We start from the raw sequence: 22,529 nt of genomic DNA on the forward strand, positions 1-22,529 counted from the left end.
GCTGAACAAATTACAGTATATGACATTCCTAAATCAAACAGCAATGACTATGAGGAATATAGACAAGATGACAAATAATAAAGTAAGCAAACCAATGAAAAGATCTATAAAATGTAAAAGAAAACAATATTTAAAGACACGGGCACTCTAACATATGAAGTGTCCAATCCTAACATCACAGAATGGGAATAGAATAGACCTCCCTCTCCATAGGAAAAAGATTATGGACTGGAAACGCAGAACAGGTTTCTATGAAAGAGTGGGCATCATTAGGAAGAGACAGAAATATAAAAAATTAATTTAATAAATATTTATTTAAAATAAAAGGCATAATAGTAACCAGATGAGTAATAATGTTTTATTGGGTTAATATTTGGCTGCTAAATAGTCTAATGATTAGCATATGTGTTGTTCCAAAAAATAAAACAGCCAAAAAAAAAATCAGTTCTGTTTTTCTCTTTGGTTTATTTAAATAAAATTTTTATTTATAAATTCTTTATTATCACACTGATACTATTAACATTAACTATACCATATATTTGTCTTTTGCTTTCTTATTAAAATACCTGGCAAAACTACAAAACACTTTCCACACAAATAAAGTCAGATTTAAACAACTGGAAAAATATTAAGTGCTCTTGGATAGGTTGAGCGAATATAATAAAGATGACAATACTATCTAAACTAATCTATTTATTTAGTGCTATATTAATCAGACTCCCAAGAAACTATTTTACTGACCTATAAAAAATAACAACAAAATTCATCGGGAAGAACAAAAGGTCAAGAATTTCAAGGGAACTAATGAAAAAAAAAAAAAAAATCAAATGAAGGTGGCCTAGCTCTACCTGATCTAAAACTATATTATAAAGCAGCAGTCATCAAAACCATTTGGTATTGGCTAAGAAATAGACTAGTTGATCAGTGGAATAGGTTAGATTCATAGGACAAAATAGTTAATAACTATAGTAATATAGTATTTGACAAACCCAAAGACCCAAGCTTTTGGGATAAGATTCACTATTTGACAAAAACTGCTGGGAAAATTGGAAATTAGGATGGCAGAAATTAGGCATTGACCCACACTTAACAATGTACACCAAGATAAAATTAAAATGGGTTCATGATCTAGGCATAAAGAATGAGATTATAAATAAATTAGAAGAACATAGGCTTGTTTACCTCTTGGACCTATGGAGGAAGAAGGAATTTGTGACCAAAGAATGAGATCATTATTGATCACAAAATAGAAAATTCTGATTATGTTAAGTTAAAAAAATTTTTGTACAAAAAAAAAAAAACTAATGCAGACAAGATTAGAAAGGAAGTAATAAACTGGGAAAACATTTTTACATTCAAAGGTTCTGATAAAGGCCTCATTTCCAAGATATACAGAGAATTGACTCAAATTTATAAGAAATCAGACCATTCTCCAATTTATAAATGGTCAAAGGATGAACAGACAATTTTCAGATGAAGAAATTGAACACTTTTTATGTTCCAAATCACTATTGACCAGAGAAATGCAAATTAAGACAATCCAGATACAACTACACACCTCTCTCAGATTGGCTATGATGACAGGAAAAAACAATGACGAATGTTGGAGGGGATGTGGGAAAACTGGGATACTAATACATTGTTGGTGGAACTGTGAATGAATCCAACCATTCTGGAGAATGATTTGGAACTATGCTCAAAAAGTTATCAAACTGTGCACACCCTTTGACCCAGCAGTGTTACTACTGGGCTTATATTCCAATGAGATCTTAAAGGAAGGAAAGGGACCCACATGTGCAAAAATGTTTGTGGCTCTTTTTGTAGTGGCTAGAAACTGGAGACTGAGTAGATGCCCATCAGTTGGAGAATGGCTGAATAAATTGTGGTATATGTATGTTATGGAATATTATTGTTCTATAAGAAATGATGGTTTCACATTGGGAAGTGAATGTAAATTGTTAGCACTAATATCTGTCTGCCCAGGTTACATGTACCTTCGGAATCTAAAGTTTATTGTGCAACAAGAAAATGATATTCACACACATGTATTGTATCTAGACTATATTGTAACACATGTAAAATGTATGGGATTGCCTGTCATCGGGGGGAGGGAATAGAGGGAGGGGGGGTAATTTGGAAAAATGAATACAAGGGATAATATTATAAAATATATATATAATAAAAAATTATTAATAAATAAAAAAAAATTTTAGGAAAGATATATCAATCATCCTGAGGACCTCAAATATTAGAGAGCATGTACATAAAGAAGTAAAGAAAATATTATTTTAATTAAAAATAACTAACATGAACAAAAAAAAAGAAAAAAAAAAAAGAAATGATGGTTTCAGAGAGGACTAGAGACTTGCATGAACTGATGCTGAGTGAATTGAGCAGAACCAGGAGATGATACACAGCAGCAACAACAATGTTATATGATGATCAATTCTGATGGACATGGCTCTCTTCAACAGTGAATTGGTTCAAATCAGTTCCAATTGTCCAGTAATAAAGAGAGCCATCTAAACCCAGAGAGAGGACTATGGGAATTGAGTGTGGACCAAAATATAGCATTTTCTCTTTTTCTGTTATTGTTTGCTTGCATTTTTGTTTTCCTTCTCATTTTTTTTTCTTTCTAGATATGATTTTTCTTGTGCAGCAAGATAACTGTATAGATATGTATATTGGATTTAACATATAATTATACATATTTAACATGTATTGGATTACCTGTCACCTAGGGAAGAAGGTAGGGGGAAGGAAGGGAAAATTTGGAATTGAAAGTTTTGCAAGGGTCAATGTTGAAAAAATTACCCATGCATATATTTTGAAAATAAAAAGATATAATAATAATAAATACACACACACACACACACACACACACACACACACACACACACACACACATATATATATATGCCTGCATTATGCCCTAAAGGGGTTATCCTTAGTGGCAGAGATAGCAGCATTCTTAAACATAAATAATAGAAAAATAACAAAACAAAACAAAACCTCACATATCCCTCTAGTGGTAAAAGAGGAATCTATTTCTTAAATAGCTGCCCATTCAATTCTTTCCCTTCGGCAAGGGAACCTAGTTATTCCAATCAATACCAGTGGAATTCTATCACCACTTGGAGTTTTGGATATATATATTTTTTAAAGCACAGTATTTAGAACTCATATCAAATCAAGTAAAATACCCAGTTTATTCAAAGAATTGTTGAAATAAATATCTGAAGTATTTAACTTTAAATATTTGAATATGTGTGTGCATTTAAATCACAAAACCTGATAATGTTCAACAAAAATTAGCCAATTTGAGGATTAGGTCTCAGTTCATTGACTTATTTACAAAAAAAAAAAAAAAAAATCCTTCACACTAAAATGGTATTTTAAAATGTCATTAAATGAAAAAGAGCATAAGCATAATGTTTCATTCAACAAATGCCAACATGTTGGTTATGATGAAGGCCTCTGATAGCAAACACAGTATAGTCATTAGTCAAACATATTTACATGATTTCTGAACTAGAAGTGTCTATTTTACAGGAATATACACTTAACATGTTATGCAGAAGTTATAGGATCCAACACACACACACACACACACACACACACACACACACACACACACACACACATACACACACACACAGAGTTGGGTGATCACCACAAACTAGGCTAGGCACAGCACCGTGGCTCCAGATTTACTAGGTAAATTCCAGGCAAAAGAGACTCCTGTAATTTTCTCCTCTAAACTCAAAAATATAACAAATGAATATGAGTCATTTTCAGGGAGAATTATCTGATTTCCTGCAGTGCTGAGGTCAGCACTGTGATTCATGAGTGAGAAGACTATATGGAAGAGGTGAGTTTGTCTCTCAGCAGAACTAGAAGGTTCTAGCCCCCCTGGGCCTCCAATCCCTTGGCTCCTAGAAAAAAGCCTCCTAACCCAGGCTTTCTGAATGCTAACATTTCAGACATCACTTTGTGTGGATAACAATAACTTCAGAGAACAGAACATTCAAGCTTTTCTTTCCATGGGCTCCGCTTAGTGGCTAAGCCAAAGAATGGGTTAAATCAAGCTTTCAGAAGAGAGGAAGGGGGAAGAGGGAACTCACCTGCTTGTCTCTTTGACAGTCACCATTGTGCCACCCTGACTGGCAGCCCTGAATTCACACAGAGGATGGAGCAAAGGCAATGACTTATCCAGACCTGCCAGTCCCTTCAGAGTTGCAAGAGCGGCCTTTCTCTCCAGCTTCTCCAGCATCCACAACAAGATCTCTTGGCAGAAAGACCTGGTGGGAACAATAGAGATGCATGAGCCTCTTTGCTCACACTGTACTGCAAACAAGCTGATGTAGCTGAAGAATATTGGCCACAACATTGAGCTGGGCTGCTCTGCTCATCAATCTCAAGTTGTGGGGTCCTGTAGCATCCAATGAAGAACTGACTATTCTGGAGGAAAATCAGTCAACCAACATTTAATGAATACCTACCAAGTACTGGCCCTGGGCTCAGAGCTGAAAATGCAAAGAGAAGTAAAAAAAAAAAAAAAAAAATTAAAATAACCTAATGCAGAACCTCCTCTCCAGCAATATACATCAAATGGAGAAAGTAACATGAAATAGCAAGATAAATGAAAGTTATCTGTGAGAAGCAAGCAATAGCAGTGTGGAGGCCAGAAGATTAGTATTGAGGACCCTAATAGAGAAGTAGCCACTAGTTAAACATATTGGTTATGCAATTTATGATGTGGAATTATCTTTTTTTTATTAAAGCTTTTTATTTTCAAAACATATGCATGGATAATTTTTCAACATTGATTCTTGCAAAACCTTATATTTCATATTCTTCTCCCCTTTCCTCTACTCCCTCCCCTAGATGGCAAGTAATCCAATATATCTTAAAAATATGTTAAATCCAATTACCTTACTGCACACACACACACACACACACACACACACAAAATTAGGTCAAAAAAGGAAAAAAATGAGAAAGGAAATAAAATACAAGCAAAAAGAGTGAAAATGCTATGTTGTGATATACTCAATTTCCACAGACTTCTCTCTGGGTGTAGATGGCTCACTTTATCACAAGATCACTGGATCAGTTATCTCATTGTTGAAAAGAGCCACGTCCATCAGAATTGATCATTGTATAATTTGGTCGTTACTGTGCACAATAATCTCCTGGTTCTGCTCATTTCACTTAGCATCATTTCATGTTAAGTCTCTCCAGGCCTCTCTGTATTCATCCTGTTGGTCATTTCTTACAGAACAATAATATTCCATTACAATCACATAGCATAACTTACTCAGCCATTCTCCAGCTGATGGGCATCCACTCAGTTTCCAGTTTCTGGCCACTACAAAGAGGGCTGCCACAACATTTTTGCACATATGGATCCCTTTCCCTCCTGTAAGATCTCTTTGGGATAGAGGCCCAGTAAAAATACACTGGGTCAAAGGGTATGCAGAGTTTGATAAACCTCTGGGCACAGTGGGATCATCTTTCATAAAGAAGATGATTCCACTGTACCCAGAGGTTTATTAAAGAGGTATGCACTTACATGTCCCATAGATGATACATAATCCACCCCATACACACACACACCCTCTCTCTCTCTCACAGTTGGGTGATCACCACAAAGTAGGCTGGGCACAGTACCATGACTCTAGACCATTAGGTAAGGCCTCCTACAAAGTAGGGTTTGAGCTCAATCTTTTAGGAAAGCAAGGATTCTAATGGTGGAGAGAAGTAAGAAAAGTGAATACTTTACCACCAGTATAAGCAATGCAAGTGATTCTTTTCCACTTGACTGATCCCTCATATTATAACACAAATCCCACATGTAAAATTGTGGATATATTTACATTTTGGATAATTAGGAAACTCTGAAAGAAAGAAAGAAATATTTGTAATAAAGTTACATACTTCTATGGGATAACTCTTGTGATTAGGAAATATCATGATTATGCTGCAAAGTTCCCTACTATTAATACAACAAATATTTAAGAGAGCAGGATTGCAAAGGAACTATCTTTTCACCCAGCTATACCACTATGAGGCCCCCCAAAAGAAAAAAAGGACTGATAGGTTTCAATATATTTATGGCAGCTCTTTTCATAGTAGCCAGAAATTAGAAAGTAAAAGGTTGTCCTATTGAGTTATGGCTAAACAAATTCTGGAATGTGTATGAAATGAAATGTTGTGCCATAAGAAATGATGAAATGGTTTCATGGAAGACTGGGAAAACCTTTATGAACTGATGCAGAGCAAAGTCAGTGGAACTAGAACAATTTATAAAATTATATAACATTATAGAGAAAAATCAACTCTGAAGACTTTAGAATTCTGATAAGTGCAATGATAAATGATGAGTTCCAAAGTCTGAAGATGAAATCTATCATTCCTCTCCTGCCAGAGAAGTGATAAACAAAGTGAAGAAGAAGACAGTCATTTCCCCAATATGGGAATTTGTTTTGCCAGCCTATGCATGTATGAATTGAGGGACTGACTGACTGATTGATTGATTTGCTCAATGCAGGGAAAAGAGAAAGTGGAAGGAGTAGAATAATTTTGTTTAAAAATAATTTTTTTTTTATATTTTCAGTTAGGGAGAAAAAATTTAACTGATATTTAAAATAAAAACACAGATTAATTGCAACATAAAAAAAAAAGAATTAAAAAGCAATAAAAAAGGAGGGAGGAAATACTAACAGAAACCAAATTCACTCAGTCACTCAACAAATATTTTATTAGCTACCTATTATGTGCTAGAGTTTGTGCTAGGATTGGAGGAGATTCAAAGTTTATATGTGAGCTGGTTTCCTATCCTCATGGATGCTTAAAGTCCAGTATATAATTTAACATTTAGGTATAATACTATGAGGTTAATAAAGCCCTTTCCTCTCAACAAAGATCAGTTATGATTATGCTTGACAGGCCCAAGATCTCATAGCTGGTAAATGTCAAACCTAGGTTCTTGGCTGTAAACAAAGGTTGAGGAATAATGTTTTGAGCACTACCATTTACTAGAAGAGCATGAATTTACCACCAAAATGGGTCAGTGGCTACCTCAATAACACCAGAGACCCTAAGTAAGGGATGCTAAGGTATTTTATAGCAATAAACAAGAAAATAGAGCAAAATTTTGAGTTACATGGATGTCTTTTTCTGAATGGCTAGAGAGTAAAAACCCTCTGATCCTGGTTTACTATTACCATCCCTTAACTTTCCCCATTCTAAGAACCCTTGAGCCACAAATGAGACATATGATTCACATCACCAGGCAAAAGTAAGACCACAACACTTTGGGAGATGGGACAAGTCTACAACAATTTAGGTTAAGGTTGGCTTTTTCCCAGAATGTAGGTAGTGGGTGAAGTTGCAAGGGTGGAGAAACAAATCCCAAGGGAAGAACTGTGAAACAAGAGACCTGAAGTTACCTGAACAAAACTTACAGCAAAGAGGAATATTAAATCTAGCTTACCTAAACTTTAAAAATAGAATTAAAATCAATTTTCATTTTTACACGAGGTCTATTCAGGCCAGTCTGGTTCTCTTTCTTATGACATTCTAGCAATCAAAGTGATAAAAATAGGAAGGTACATACTAGAGCATCTCCTCTCAAAACAAGTTTAAACCAAAGTTACCAGACAAAAATGCTAACTTTCTGTGGCCAATCTGATGTTATTCCTGAAAAGCAGGAGCATACCAGGATGTTGGCTAAGATACTTTAGCATCCCTGACTTCCTATGCTTTTTTATCTTCTAACTTGCCAGAATTTGTAAAACAAAAGTCCTGAGTGGTGACGGTGAGGAGCCAGTAAAGGAGAGATGAATACTGGACTAGTGACCACTCTATGGTATCCCAAGCCTCGGCCTCTAAGCCCAGCTCTGCCTATGTACTTTCACCAAGTCAAGTCCCAGATCTGGCCCTTCTATGTACCCTTGCACACACCATTTAACATCTTTGCCTAGCTTAAAATGATAATAATACTCACTCCATCTAACTACTGTGAGGATGGGCTTTGATAATGTGAAGTGTCTTATACACCATAAAGCATGAAACAAGCCTAAGTTGTTAATAATAGACTTGAATATCAGAAAATGGAAGGAGAAGAAAGGAAACCTAAGTACATACTGCTGTACAGTCTAATTTCTAAAGCATATGATAAGACTTTGGCCAGCCTTTACAATCAAGTATTGCTAAATAAGCTGGCAGTAAATGAGTTGATATAATTTCCTCTGTAGCAAAAAGGGCATGAGTGAGAAATTCCTTTGATGAACAGCTCTTTAAACTCCATTATAGAAGATCACTTTATAGACATTTAAGTATTTCTTTCATTATACATAAGACACTGTCACTGTTATGACCAAATTCTACCATCAGGTTTTTTCTCCCTATCAGCCAACCTCTATTTCCTCCTTCCCAAACACTTAATTCCTATATTTCTCAATGGTCAAACAGTGACAAGTTTACCTGAGAAAATGTCAAGTCCCTTTCCTATGAGGACTATTATCTCAAAACCTCACTGCTAGCAAAGCAAAGAATAAACACATACAATTTCCAACCAGCTGAGAGTGATTCCCTCCTTCTTCAAATGGACAGGAAGACGTGTTGTCCAGTCTACCCTCCACACAGTGGCCAGAATGGCCTATATGGGTATGACTATATCATCCCCACTCAGGGACCCATCATGCCCACACCACCAGGCTCAAATACAAACTTCTTTCCAGAATTCTTTTTTTTTTTTTTAATTAATTAATTTTTTAATTTTATAATTATATAAATTTTTTGACAGTATATATGCATGAGTAATTTTTATAGCATTATCCCTTGTATTCATTTTTCCAAATTTTCCCCTCCCTCTCCTAGATGACAGGCAATCCCATACATTTTACATGTGTTACAGTATAACCTAGATACAATATATGTGTGTAAATACCATTTTCTTGTTGCACATTAAGTATTAGATTCCAAAGGTATAAGTAACCTGGGTAGAAAGATAGTAGTGCTAACAATTTACATTCACTTCCCAGTCCTTTCCAGAATTCTGACTCTTCCACCATTCAGTGGCACCAGCCTCCTGGCCTCACGAGCCCCACTTACTAACTGTCCCCTGTCTTCCTCATCTCGGCTTCCTCTGAGGCTCGGACAGCAGGCCGTTCTCCCAGGCCCACTCTGCTGTCCCTCCAAGCTGATCTTCCAGTTACCTTGCCTTCTTCTTGTGCCTACATGGTTGTTTGCCCCTCGTTCTCCCCCATCAGGCTGGGGGCTATTTTGTGCTCCCCCCACACCTGGCACAGTGCTTGGCCCAGATAAGATGCCGGCTACAGGCTGACTTCTCCAGAACATACCCCTAATATCAACAGAGACAGTGCCAGCAATAGCTAGAGAGGGGAACCACCCAGAGTAAGAGTGAGACGTTTCCCAGGTTGAAAAAGACTCTTACCTTAAGGGAGATACATTCTTCCGAGTAAAGCAATAGAGAGAAAAAACAACCCCCAGATCTGGATGGAAGGACTGCAGCAAGGCCGTGCCAGGTTCATTGCCAACCACAAACACCTACGGAGAGAAGACAGTGAGATGGAACACCGGCTGGGAAAGGAGGGAAGCCATCTCTGCAGAGTGTAACAGCACCTTCCATAACACTGGAATCCAGAGCCCAAAACTTCAGCCCCAGCAGCCTGATGTGTGTCTCTAGCAGAAAGCCTGGCACAGACTTGTATGTGATACTGAACATATAGAAACTGAATAGGGTACTATCACATAAACGCCTTGAAAAAAACCTTGAAATGTTGGGTAAAATCAGTACTTTTAAATGATAAATTCATTAACTTTTCTCTACCGTAAACTTTTCCTCCAAGGAGACTGATGCGATCTGCCCAAGACAGCTGCCTCAGTAAATCCAGATCACTCTATTCCCTGTATACTTAATCCAGAAAAAAAAAAAAAAAAAAAAAAAAAAAACCAACAACAACAACCAGAAATTCACAGTAAACTGAATGGATTCCCCAGGAAATTCAATTACTAACTACTGAGTAAGAACTACTTCCAGTCTGAACTATACAAAAAAGTTAATCAGAAGGCCATAGGCAATATGAGAAAGGGCCACCAGTGCCAGCAAGAGCACAGGCAAACAACTTAGCATCCTCCCATAATGATCAGAGAAGGTCTAGAGACGTGTACAGCCTGCACAGCTCAAGAGTGGAGAACTACCTCCCCACCCCCAAAAAACCCAAGATTGGTCATAGGGACCTTGGAAGTGCTGGGGAAGTGACCAGGACCAGTAGTAGCCCTGGCAAAAAATGGCACCAAAGTATCTATTCTGAGAATCCATACAGGACTATGATGATCCAGCGTCCTCTCCTAGCAAGGTGGGGTTTGTGTAGGAATCCAGGAGATTGAGGGGGAGATGAAGCAGGGCCAACTACCCCACCCAAAAAGTCTAGAGGGGACAGAGCTGGAAGGAAGACTTTACTTAGGAACTCAGGTGAGAGTGTTGAGCAAACAGAAAAAGATAGCAATTACTAGAAAAAATTATAAGAGATCCAAACATACCTCAAAAACCCAAATTAGGAGACCACATCTCCATAACAATGACAAGCAGAGATTTAAAGGAAAAAACAAAAAACAGATATTCTACAAGCACTACGCAAATACCTTGGGGAAAAAATGAAGCAAGAGATAAAAAATGAAATAAAAGTTGAGGAGAAAAGCATTAGAAAAGAAATAAACAGCTTACAAGATAATGGTAAAACTAACCCAAGTGAAAGTTTTTCTAAAAGTTAAAAAGAGTCCAAACTTAAACAATGATTCATGGAGATGGAAAGGATTATTAGAACAAAATCAAAAGTTTTTTTAAACTTAAAAAAAAAAAGTAAGGTATCTGATATATCAATAATCTACCTAGAAAACAGCTCAAAGAGAGATACTTAATCACTAATCTAGCAGAAAACTAAGATTTCTTTTTACTTTTTTTTTTATTTTCAAAACATATGAAAGGATAATTTTCCACCAATGACCCTTGAAAAACCTTGTGTTCCAATTTCCTCCCCTTCAACCCACCCCCCTCCCCTAGATGGCTTGTGATCCAATATATGTTAAACATGGTAAAAAAAATATGTTAAATCCAATATAGGTATACATGTTTATACAATTATCTTGCTAAACAAGAAAAATCAGATCAAAAAGTTTAAAAAATAACAAGAAGAAAGAAAAGAAAATACAAGCAAACCACAATAAAAAGAGTGAAAATGCTATGTTATGATCTACACTCAGTTCCCACTCCTCTTTCTCAGTGTAGATGGCTCTCTTCACAAGATCATCGCGACTCGTTTGAATCACTTCATTGTTGAAGAGAGCCATGTCCATCAGAATTGATCTTGTTGCCATGTACAATGATCTCCTGGTTCTGCTCATTTCACTCAGCATCAGTTCATGTAAGTCTCTCCAGGCCTCTCTGAAATCACCCGGATGATCGTTTCTTATAGAACAATAGTATTCCATAACATTCATATAACATAACTGATTCAGCCATTCTCCAACTGATAGACATCCACTCAGTTTCTAGTTTCTGGCCACTACAAAAAGGGCTACCACAAACCTTCTTGCACATACAGGTCCCTTTCCCTCTTTTAAGATATGTTTGGGATATAAGCCCAATAGAAACACAGTTCCAAGTTGCTCTCCAGAATGGTTGGATCTGTTTACAACTCCACCAACAATGTATTAATGTCCCAGTTTTCTCACAGCCCCTCCAACATTCATCATTATCTTTTCCTGTCATCTTAATCAATCTGAGAGATGTATAGTGGTATCTCAGAGTTGTCTTAATTTGCATTTCAAGATTTTTTTTTAAAAGCCAATATACTAAATTTCAAGAAATCCAATACATGCTATATGTGTTAATATATGTTAAATCTAATATGTGTAAACATTTATACAATACTCTTGCTGCATAAGAAAAATCAGATCAATTAAGTCAGTTCCAATTGATCAATGATGGACAGAATCAGCTACACCCAGAGAAGGAACACTGAGAAATGAGTGGGAACTGTTTGCATTTTTGTTTTTCTTCCCAGGTTATTTTTACCTTTTGAATCCAATTCTTCCTGTGCAACACCACCACCACCACCACCAACAACAACAACAAAAAAAAAATTCGGTTCTGCACACATATATTGTATCTAGAATATACTATAAAATATTTAACATATCAAGGACTGCCTGCCATCTAGGGGTGGGGGTGGAGGGAAGGAAGGGAAAAGTCGGGACAGAAATGAGTGCAAGAGATAATGTTGTAAAAAATTACCCATGCATATGTACTGTCAATAAAAGGTTATAATAAAAACAAAATAAAGTATTTTAAAAATCAGATCAAAAAGAAAAGTAAATGAGTAAGAAAACAAAATGCAAGCGAACAACAACAAAAAGAATGAAAATGTTATGTTGTGATCCACATTCAGTTCCCTAATACAAGATGAGACTATTGCAGGACTTCAAAACTTGAAGGAATTATTGGATTCCTAGCACATAAAGTAGTGGACAATAGATTCTTTCTGGACTATTTCTAGGACTTATGGACATGTATATTTCCTCATGTTGATTCAGGTTATTTGTTACATTACTACTAGCCTATGTTATGTTACTATGTGCTTATGTAATTTATGTAATTATGTGTAGTACTTCCCATATTGATGGATTTATGTGTACCTGTTTTAAGAGTGAGACCCTTCAGAAACCCACTAATCTGATTTGATTTCCCATTTCCTTTGGTGTTTTCATCTCCCTTCCTGAAACATTAGGAAGGGCATGATCACCTCCTTTTATGGTTTTTTCACCCTTTTTTTTTTGAGTAGTCAGGGAAGGCACGATCATCTTCTTCTTTGGGAGTTGTCACCTCCTTGAGAAATCAGGGAGGTCATGACCACCTTATGTTCTAAACAAAAGAAAACAGGAGATGTTATGGGTCAGAACTCTGAACTTGAAACAAAGGATTCTTATGAGGTTTTAAGTCAGTGGAATTGATAGAGACAATAGTTATCTAATTTAGCATGGTCCAGTATGATTGATCTGATCCTACAAGGAGATATTATGGGCCAGAACTTGAAACAAGGTACTAAGTGGAATTGAGGAGACAATGGTTAAATCTAGTTTAGCATTGATTTAATCCTAAAACAAAGAATGGTTTGTACTCAGTGTACAGCATATAAGCAAGAAGCTCTCAGGGCCAGAAAGGACAGCTGCACTAGAAGCTCTCTGGGAGGCTGAGACAGATTCATTCCATCATCCACCTTTATGCTGGCTGGAGGCTGAAGCACAAACCTTTGGAGTCGGGGAGATTCAGAAGCCAGAGAAGGCAGGTGTGAGCTCAAGCTCTTCAAACCAAAGAGAGAGGAAAGGCTCCAGAAAAACTTGCTGAGCCCCAAGTGAAGGAGACAAGACTCTGAAGGAGATAATAAAGGATTTGGACTTTAACACTTGGCTACACTTGTGTGGTGATTACTCTGAACTGAAACGAAGGTTGCTCCCAGAGACCCCAAGAAAACCTCAACAGAGAACATTACATTTTGGAGAGAACATTACACTCTCTGGGTGTAGATGGCTCTCATCATCACAAGATCAACTGGCATCAATCAACTCATTGTTGGAAAGAGTCGTGTTCATTTAATATATTTAACATGTACTGGTCAACCTGCCATCAGGGGGACGAGGTGGGGAGAAGGAGGGGAAAAACTGAAGCAAAAAGTTTTGCAATTGTCAATGCTGTAAAATTACCCATGCATATATCTGATAAATAAAAAGCTGTAATTAAAAAAAAAAGAGTCATGTTCATCAGATTTAATAGTCATATAATACTGATGTTGTTGTGTACAATGATCTCCTGGTTCTGCTTATTTCACTTAGCATCAGTTCCTCTGAATCTCTCCAGGCCTCTCTAAAATCCACTGTTTCCAGTTTCTTGCCATTACAAAAGAAAGCTGCCACAAACATTTTTGTACATGTGGGTCTCTTTCCTTCCTTTAAGATCTCTTTGGGATATAGGGCCAATAGAAACACTGCTGGATCAAAAGATATGCACAGTTTGATAACTTTTTGAACATAGTTCTAGATTGTTCTCCAGAATGGCGGAATCCATTCACAACTCCACCAACAATGTATCAGTGTCCCAGTTTTCCAACATCCCTCTTTCCTGTCATCTTAACCAATTTGAGAGGTGTGTAGCACTCTTGTTAATAGTATGAACAGCATGTCTCAAGGAGACCTAGTATAATGAAGCATCTGCCTACCTCCTAATTGAGAGGTGACATTCTCAAGATGAAGGGGCATAGATTTTTGGAAAGAGCCCCCATACAGATTCATTCTGCTTGGTTGTGCTTACTGGTTGGAAGGGATTTTTTTTTTCCCTTTCTGACTTTTATATCGGAAAGAAAAGAGTAGAGAAAGGTAATTAACAATACTGGTATCAACAACAACAACAAAAAGAAAGGCATTGAAACATTATTTAAATGTATTAAGAAGCCAGAAATAGTGGTGCCAAGGTACCAGGAGGCTAAGGCTGGCAGATCATGGAGGTGAGGGACTTGTGGGCAAAGCTGATCAGGTGTCCCAAGATGCCTGAGGAGAAGCATCCCTGCCCAAATCGGAATCACAGCATTCAGAGATTGAGGTTGGGCCCCATGAGTATCCCTACACTTCTAGCCTGGATGAGATAGGAAACCCAGCCTTTAATATAATATATAAATAAATAACAAAATGAAATTATATTACAGAAGAGAATGGAGTTCAGAAGGAAGCACAAACAAGGATAGTTTTAAAAGTAAAATGTAGAATTTGGTATATATATATATATGCATGTAATATATACATACATATATTTATAAATATATATTTATTTAAAAGCAAGCAGTATGAAAAAGAGATTCACAGTTTCATATACAATTCTTTATATGTTTTGCAGTATAGTCTATGGAAAAATTATTTTTTGGAGTTTTTTAAGTTTAATAAAAAAATTTTGAAAATAATTTTAAAAACCAAACTGATATGAATACAGGGGAAACTGTGGCAAATTTTAAATTTAAAAATGTATGTAAAGATGATGAAATCAAAGACAGATTATGGAAGATGAATATAAAAACATGATACAAAGCCAAAAACTCTTACAAAGTAAGCTCTTTTATGAATGCTTTTTCATTTATTCATTCATAAACCAGGATGAGGAAAATCTCAAGAACATTAAGGTGTAGAAGGAACTGAGGCTAGTAAAGAAAACCAAGGATTAGTATCTGCAAAAATTACAGGCCAGAAAGTTTGACTTTGAATCCTGGCAAAATTCTAGAATGAATTATTAATGGAAAAGTTAGTGAGGAAACAGCGATCACAAAGAACCTATAGGTATAAGGTGAAAAAAGGAAGAGTTATCACTCATAGAAGGAAAAACTTCATCGAAGGTCCAGCTAGCAAAGACTGGAGGATGACTTGCCAGGTATTTTGTATAAGGGATTCTCCCTGTTTTCAGTTACCTTTTAAATCTGTGTTGCAGTAATCTATTTGCAATAATATTCATAGCTGCTGCTTACAAAATGCAGACAATGCCTCTTCTTCTTCTTCTTTTTTTTTTTTTTTTTTTTTTTTTGAGAGTAGGGGAAGAGGAGGTGGAAGAAGATAGATTACTGAAACCTTTTGGAATAATACAGTTGGAGCCAGAGGAGTAGATTTACACACCTCTTCCCCCAAAAAAATGGCAGAACTGTTATGACCCATGATTCCAGAACTGAAAAAGGGCAGGGGGAGAGAAAGAAATTATACACATGACAGGGAAGCTATTGAAAAGATGGCCTGGACAAGGACTAGGGAGCGGAGTAGAGCCACACTCCTCTGGGGTCAGTCTGAAATCATGAGCCTACTCGGGCAATCACCAATCAAGTCAGCAGCTGCCCAGACTGAAGGACTGGAAATGAAAGAATTAAACCCTCCAGGACATGGTTTCTAGTGTGGGCTGTCAAGCTGTTAAGAAGATAGATGGCAGGGAGAAGGGAGCAAGCTTGGGTTCTATCACGGAGCTTCAGTGTTCAGCATTAAGGAGCTAAGAGTGTCTCTGCAATCCACCTTAGTCAGATAACATTTCAAGTCCCATGGTCAGTGCCAGACACAAGTTTTTAGAAAGACAATGATGAACAAATAAACGTCCAGAGGAAGGAAGCAGGATGATGAAAGTTTTTGAGACCGTGCCATTTGGAAGAAGGAACTGAGGATGATTAGTCTAACAAAGAGAAGACTTCCAACTATCTGAAGGACTACTGTAAGAAAAAGGATAAAATTTGTTCTGTCTGGCCTCAGAGGGCAGAGTTAGGAGTAATAGGTATAAGGTGAAAAAAGGAAGAGTTATCATTCATAGAAAGAAAAACTTCACCAAAGGTCCTGCTAGTAAAGGCTGGAGAATGACTTGCCAGGTATTTTGTATAAGGGATTCTCCCTGTTCTCAGTTATCTTTTAAATCTGTGTTGCAGTAATCTATTTGTAATAAATAATCATAGCTGCTGCTTACAAAATGCTTTACACGTATTATTTCATTCAATCCTCACAATAACTCTTTGTGGGTGATACAAACATTATAATCTTCATTTTACAAATGGGGAAACTGAGGCTTTGAAAAGTTAAAATGGTACACAAAATCATAGAGTCAGGAGAGTGGCAAAGGCAGGACTTTAACATGGGATTTCATACATCCATCTTCAGCACTCCTTCCAAAATATCTTGATTTCCCTAGGATTAGTTATGTCAAAGCAGCATTTTAATGCAAGCCTTCCTACGGCCACCAAGCTATTCGACTCAAGAATAACAATACCTTACCTTCAATCTGTACAGCAATAAAAATGCCCTCCCTCCAAAAACAGGACAATTAGAAACAAAGAAAATAGCTCCCCCAAAACTTTAGAATTCTATGCTTTAAAATGTTGCTATCTTTGGCATTTGACAACAAGGTTTTATATTAAACATTTCAGGCTTTTCTTTTTACCATATTTCTAGCATCTAGCACATAGAAAGGTTGTAATAAATGCTTGTTGACAGCTTGCTTGATTCTATAAGGACAGTCCTTGGATCCATCAATGTACATTTGAAAACAGTACTACCTATCTAGGAATTCTATTCTCATTTTACCTATTGGAAAGGCTTGCATGACTCAATATTTCAATCAATCATATTAGTATTTCAAAATACATTATTATTATTATAAATACAAATTAGTGACTGTGATAACTAAGACTCAAAATTAAGGAAAATGTGCAGGAAGAAAGATAAAAGTAATTAAATGTAGTTGGGGGAAAAAAATCATTCCAAGTTTGTAAAATCAGGATTAAATACAGTTATAAATGTAAAATACACTATAAAACCTAAAAGCACTATATAAATGTTAGTGATTTTTATTGTGATGAAGATAAGAATCCCATTAATGGAAAAATCACAGTTCATAGAATCACTACTGATAAGCTGGAAATTCTAAGACTTTGCAGAGAACACTGTCCCTTTAAGCCAACCCCAATCTTTTTGTATATACTTTAAGCCTCCAGACTCCACTCTGAAGCTTGATGACGGAAAAGTTGTTTTCTTGTGCTTGAGCTAATCTCAGTAAGCCCAGCTAAGTGAAGTGTATTGTATGACAAAGTTCAGAAAGAATATTCAGGCCTAATTATGAGATCACCAATTACATGAGGAAAAGACAAGATCTTCCTGATAACGTTTGAGTTCATTGTTTGACTGTAGATGGTATTTTTCCCATGTTAATCCCTGTGGAGCCATCCTTCCTTACCATCATTTTTTGTACCAAAAAAACTCCCTGGTGGAGTCATGAGAAAACATTTTCCACTGTGGCATTATTTGACCTATGAAGGGGCAAAAGCCCGCAGACAAGAGATAAGTTCTGATTGTTTATTTGCAATTATCCAGGTCACATGCAACCTCTCTAATAAAAATTTAATCCAGCACATTTTTAATGAATGATCATTTTTAATGACTCTACCCAAGCCCTGGCACAATGTGTCCTAGCAGGGCATAGAGATGACCCTGGCAGACTGAAAACTATGTCAGCTATACTATGAGCTCTGGGTGTCACATGAGAACCAGCATACATGAGCTGAGAGAAGCAACATAAAGTGAAATTTTTTTCAGCTATAGTTCCTCACAAAGACCTTGAGTTAAGGGACAGAAAGCTTGCTGTTTGAAAAGGTATCCCTACAAATGAAATCATCGATTCTTGATCTTGATCTTGAAATAAGCAGAAATGATCTATAGGCTCCAGACATATTCTCGTTTCCTCTACTCTGAAATCCTGATTTTAAAAAAAGGCAATGTCCTATGACTATTGTCTAGGTCTTAATATTAAGTTTTTACAAGTTTAATATCAATGTTTCCAGAAACATCCTTAAAGTATAGCAACAAGATTCATATGTTTCTCAAAAAAAAAAAAAATGAATAGAATTGAGAATTCATTAAAGAGTAAGAGTTCTGTATGCCTTTTTAAAAAATCATCAAAATATGAATGAACCTTTCTTCTAAATCAAAGTTACTCATCAGGTCAAAATATGGGATGAGAGAAGAAAAAAAATTAAAAAAAAAATTCTATTTATATTCATCTAGTGAACATTACCAGGTGACTGGATACACAGTAAAACAGGACACACATAGAAACAGAAAGATTGGAAGGATAAATTTGGGAAGGAAGCCAAAATCCATTTGGGATTAGAGATATATGTCAGGCAGTTGTTCCTATAAGGTTTAACAGAGCTCAAGATGAAGAATATGAGAATTGTCTATATACAGACAATAAATGAACCATTGAGTTCATCAAAAAAGCAGATAAAAAGAGGCCAACATTTAAGTGCCTACTATCTGCCAGGTACTACGCTAAGGATCGGAGATATAAGACAAGAGCAAAACACAGTCCCCACCACAAAGAGCTTACAGTTTAATGCTGGAGACAATAAACAAATATGTTAAAGGAAATAAAAGATAGAAAACAAAAGAATTGAGGGATTAGGAAAGACTTCTGTGTAGGAGAAGAGATTTTAATTTAAGCCATGAAGAAACTCAGGGAGCCAGCAGTTAGCAATAAGGAGATGGGGCATTCCAGACATGGGAAACAATCAAGAAAAATGCCTGGACCCAAGAGACAGGGTGCCAAGGTTCATGGAATAGCCAGAAAGTCAGCAATACTAGATCGAAGAGTATATAGTGGGGAATAAGGTGAAGCAGAAAGAGACTATATGAAGGGCTTTAAATGCCAAATAGAACATTCTATATTTCATTATGGAGCTATTAGGGAACCAGTGGAGAGATGGTGCAAAAGTGAAATCAGGAGACCTTGACAATAGCTTGGATATGGAGGGCGGAGGGGAGGAGGAGATAGTGAGGAATCTGGGATAACTCTGAGGCTGTGAGTCTAAGGGATCTGCCCTCAACAGTGACAGCAAAGTCAGAAAGAGGTGAAAAGTCTAGAGGAAATATAGTGAGTTTATTATTGGACTCAATTTGTCTACTGGATAATGAGATGGATGAAAAGCAGTTGGAAATACAAGACCGAATGTCAGCAGAAAGACTAGAGGCAGAGTTATAAGCTGGAAAGACTAGAAAGCACCTTGGATATGCAGGACATACTGATCTAACAAAGGAAATGGATAAGGGTTGGCTAGAGAGATGAGAGACCTGGTAATATCACAAAAATTATAGGAGTAAAATTATCCAAAAGGAAAAGTTAAGCAATATTTAAAATGTTACAAAGAAGTCAAGAAAGATGAGGTTTGAGAAGACACACTGGTTACCTTGGAGATAGCAATTTCAATTAAGGGGTAAGATCACAAGCTGGACTGCAAAGGATTGAGAAGGAAATAAACCTCAAATCTATACACAACCTAAAAATAAAAAGCCACATGATTTAAGAATTAGAAGAGAACAGGAGCTATCTTGTACAATTGTGGTTTTAGAAGAGAAATTTCAACCACTTAAAGGATAAAGATGATCATAGATACTAAAATGAACAATTATGACTTTAAAATTGAAAAGTTTTTTCATAGATTAAAATCAATGTATCTAGAATAAAGAGAAGTAAGTCAGAGAAAGAAAAAAAATCTCTGAAGCAAATCTGGTATCTGTCTGATACCCAAATTATAAAAGGAAGTGATATCATATCTGGATCATGAAATAGTCCAATAATATGAAAATTGAATTTTCAAAAGAAGAACTGCAAACCAACAATAACCACATGAAAGGATGCACCAAATCACTAATAATACAAGAAATGCAAATCAAAACAAGTTGAGATTTTCCTGCAGAGCTATAGGATTAGCAAAAATGACCAGAAGAAACGGATGATATCTGGAAAGGATGTGGGAAAACAGGCACACTAATGCACAGTTTGTGGATCTATACATTGATCAAACCATACACCATTTTGGAATTATATCCCTCCAAATCACTAAATTATACATAACCATTGTCCTAGTAATACCATTAGTATGTATATGTCCAAGTCAAAGACCATCAAAAATCACAGAAAAATACACACACACACAGACACACATATATGCAAGATGCCAATATTTATATCACTATTTTGTCTATTTAAATACTTATGTGCTACTCTTTGTAGTAACCAAACTGGAAATAAAATGAGAACCTATTGTTTGAGGGATGCCTAAACAAACTGTCATATAAATATAATGGGAAATAGAATTGACAAATATGAAAAATTCAAAGAAATGTGAGGAGACTCATAATAAACTGATACAGAACAAAATAAGCAGAATCAAGACATTAAGGAACAGGATGAGAGTAATAATACAAAAGAAAAAAGCAATGAAGGATTTCACCATTCTGATCAATGCAGTGGATTGCTGACAGTAAAGTATGACTCCCTTCCCTTGGAATAAAAGCGGTTCGTAAGGGGTGTGAAGTAAGACATATATTTGGCCAATGTATTTGACTTATTTTGTTTGAATATATTTATTAGTTCCATGGGAGAGTTCTACTAAAGTGGTTAAGGGACAAGGGTCATTGGGAAACTTATAACATAAAAAGAAAAGTATTGGTGAACCATTTTTAAAAGGGATGAGGAGGAAAAGAAGAAGAGACATCAAATGCAACCAGCCATTTCTCAGAGTTTTTCTGAGAAAGAACTAAGAAATATAAGCTTAAGGGAACAACAGGGTAAAGTGAATATTTTTTAAGCCCAGGAATAGTGAGACCTAGGGCACATTTGTTGGAAGCTGAGAAGCAGCCAGTACATAGGGAGAGTGGAGAGTTAGCATTAAATCTCAGAGAATATGCTAGATTAATATGCAGAATCAAAGTAGTCTTGATGACCCCTATATCAAGGCTGCCTCATCTAGAGTTTTCCTCATTCCTTTCAGTTTGTGATCTCCCCTTTTAGCTGTCATTCAGAAGTACTTTATCACTATTGACTGACAAACGAAGGCATCCAAACTTTAAACAAAGTCAGAGATGTATGCAACTGCTTAAAGAAAAGGGTTGACTTTTTTCAGAGATGAACCTTATGGAAAGATGTATCCTTCAACAACCTAGTAACTGAATTCATCTCTAAGGAGAATGATTAAATAAAAATAAAAGAAAACAAAAATGATAAAAGTGAATACACAATAACCTGTAGTTTTATTTCAAATCAATGAAAAAAGTACTAATATCCAGAAAGAAATATAGATCCATTCCACAGTCTTTTACTCTATTGTTAATACTTTATTACTATTTCTTATTGTAATGCTGAATCGCAATCTATTGCATATCCTGCAAAACCTTGTATTCTAATGTCACTTCCTTAAAAAAAAAAAAAGAAAAAAAAAAATCCTACCTGAACGCACAGGGAAGAATTAAAATAGGTGTGTTTTTTTCTTTAAACCTTGTTTATTTCAGGTCCCCTTTGACAGACTGATGAAGTCTACAGAGTCCCTTCTCACAACAATGCATTTAACTGTACAAAAAACATAGGACTATAAAGGAAAAAAAAATATATTGAAATGGGGTTATCATTTTTTCCAGCAAAATCAACTTATTAAATAAAATTGGAGATGATCTAAAAGCGCCTGACAATTTATTCACGCACTCCTTCTCCAAAGACGTACAACTTGTTGAGATCCTAACTTCTGAGATTTCATCTTCAACTAAGCCACTTTCTTGATTCAAACACTGAAATTAAGTACATGCTAGGACCTGAATGAACCACTGCGAGATTAAATGAGTCATGTGTTATCTTCAAATACCTAACAATTTGACATCTGAATCCTTGGTTAGCAGAATTCTGGTCCTTCTAATAAAGTGCTTACTGAAGCAATTTTAAAACTGGGATGAACAGCAGCATATTAGAAAGCAAAGCACGATACCTCCAACAGCCCAGGCCCACCTTCAGGGTCTTTCCTTAGCTTTCAATATCTCCCTTCATAGATGAGGAAATTGGACAGTTCTTTGTAGTTCTAATGTTTTAATTCATTCAGCAGAAATTTACTCAA

At 36.1% G+C, this 22,529-nt stretch overlaps 1 protein-coding gene across 1 annotated transcript in view; it reads right to left on the reverse strand.

Annotated features, from left to right (window-relative positions):
• Positions 1–22,529, reverse strand: part of TANGO6 (transport and golgi organization 6 homolog) — a 190,183-nt gene that overhangs the window by 137,776 nt on the left and 29,878 nt on the right. Inside the window, 2 exon segments of the mRNA XM_074286127.1 lie at positions 4,125–4,301; positions 9,464–9,576. Of these exon segments, the coding sequence (XP_074142228.1) occupies positions 4,125–4,301; positions 9,464–9,576 (290 nt within the window).

This window comes from Sminthopsis crassicaudata, chromosome 2, assembly GCF_048593235.1.
Source record: "Sminthopsis crassicaudata isolate SCR6 chromosome 2, ASM4859323v1, whole genome shotgun sequence".
In the NCBI taxonomy this organism is placed as follows: Eukaryota; Metazoa; Chordata; class Mammalia; order Dasyuromorphia; family Dasyuridae; genus Sminthopsis; species Sminthopsis crassicaudata.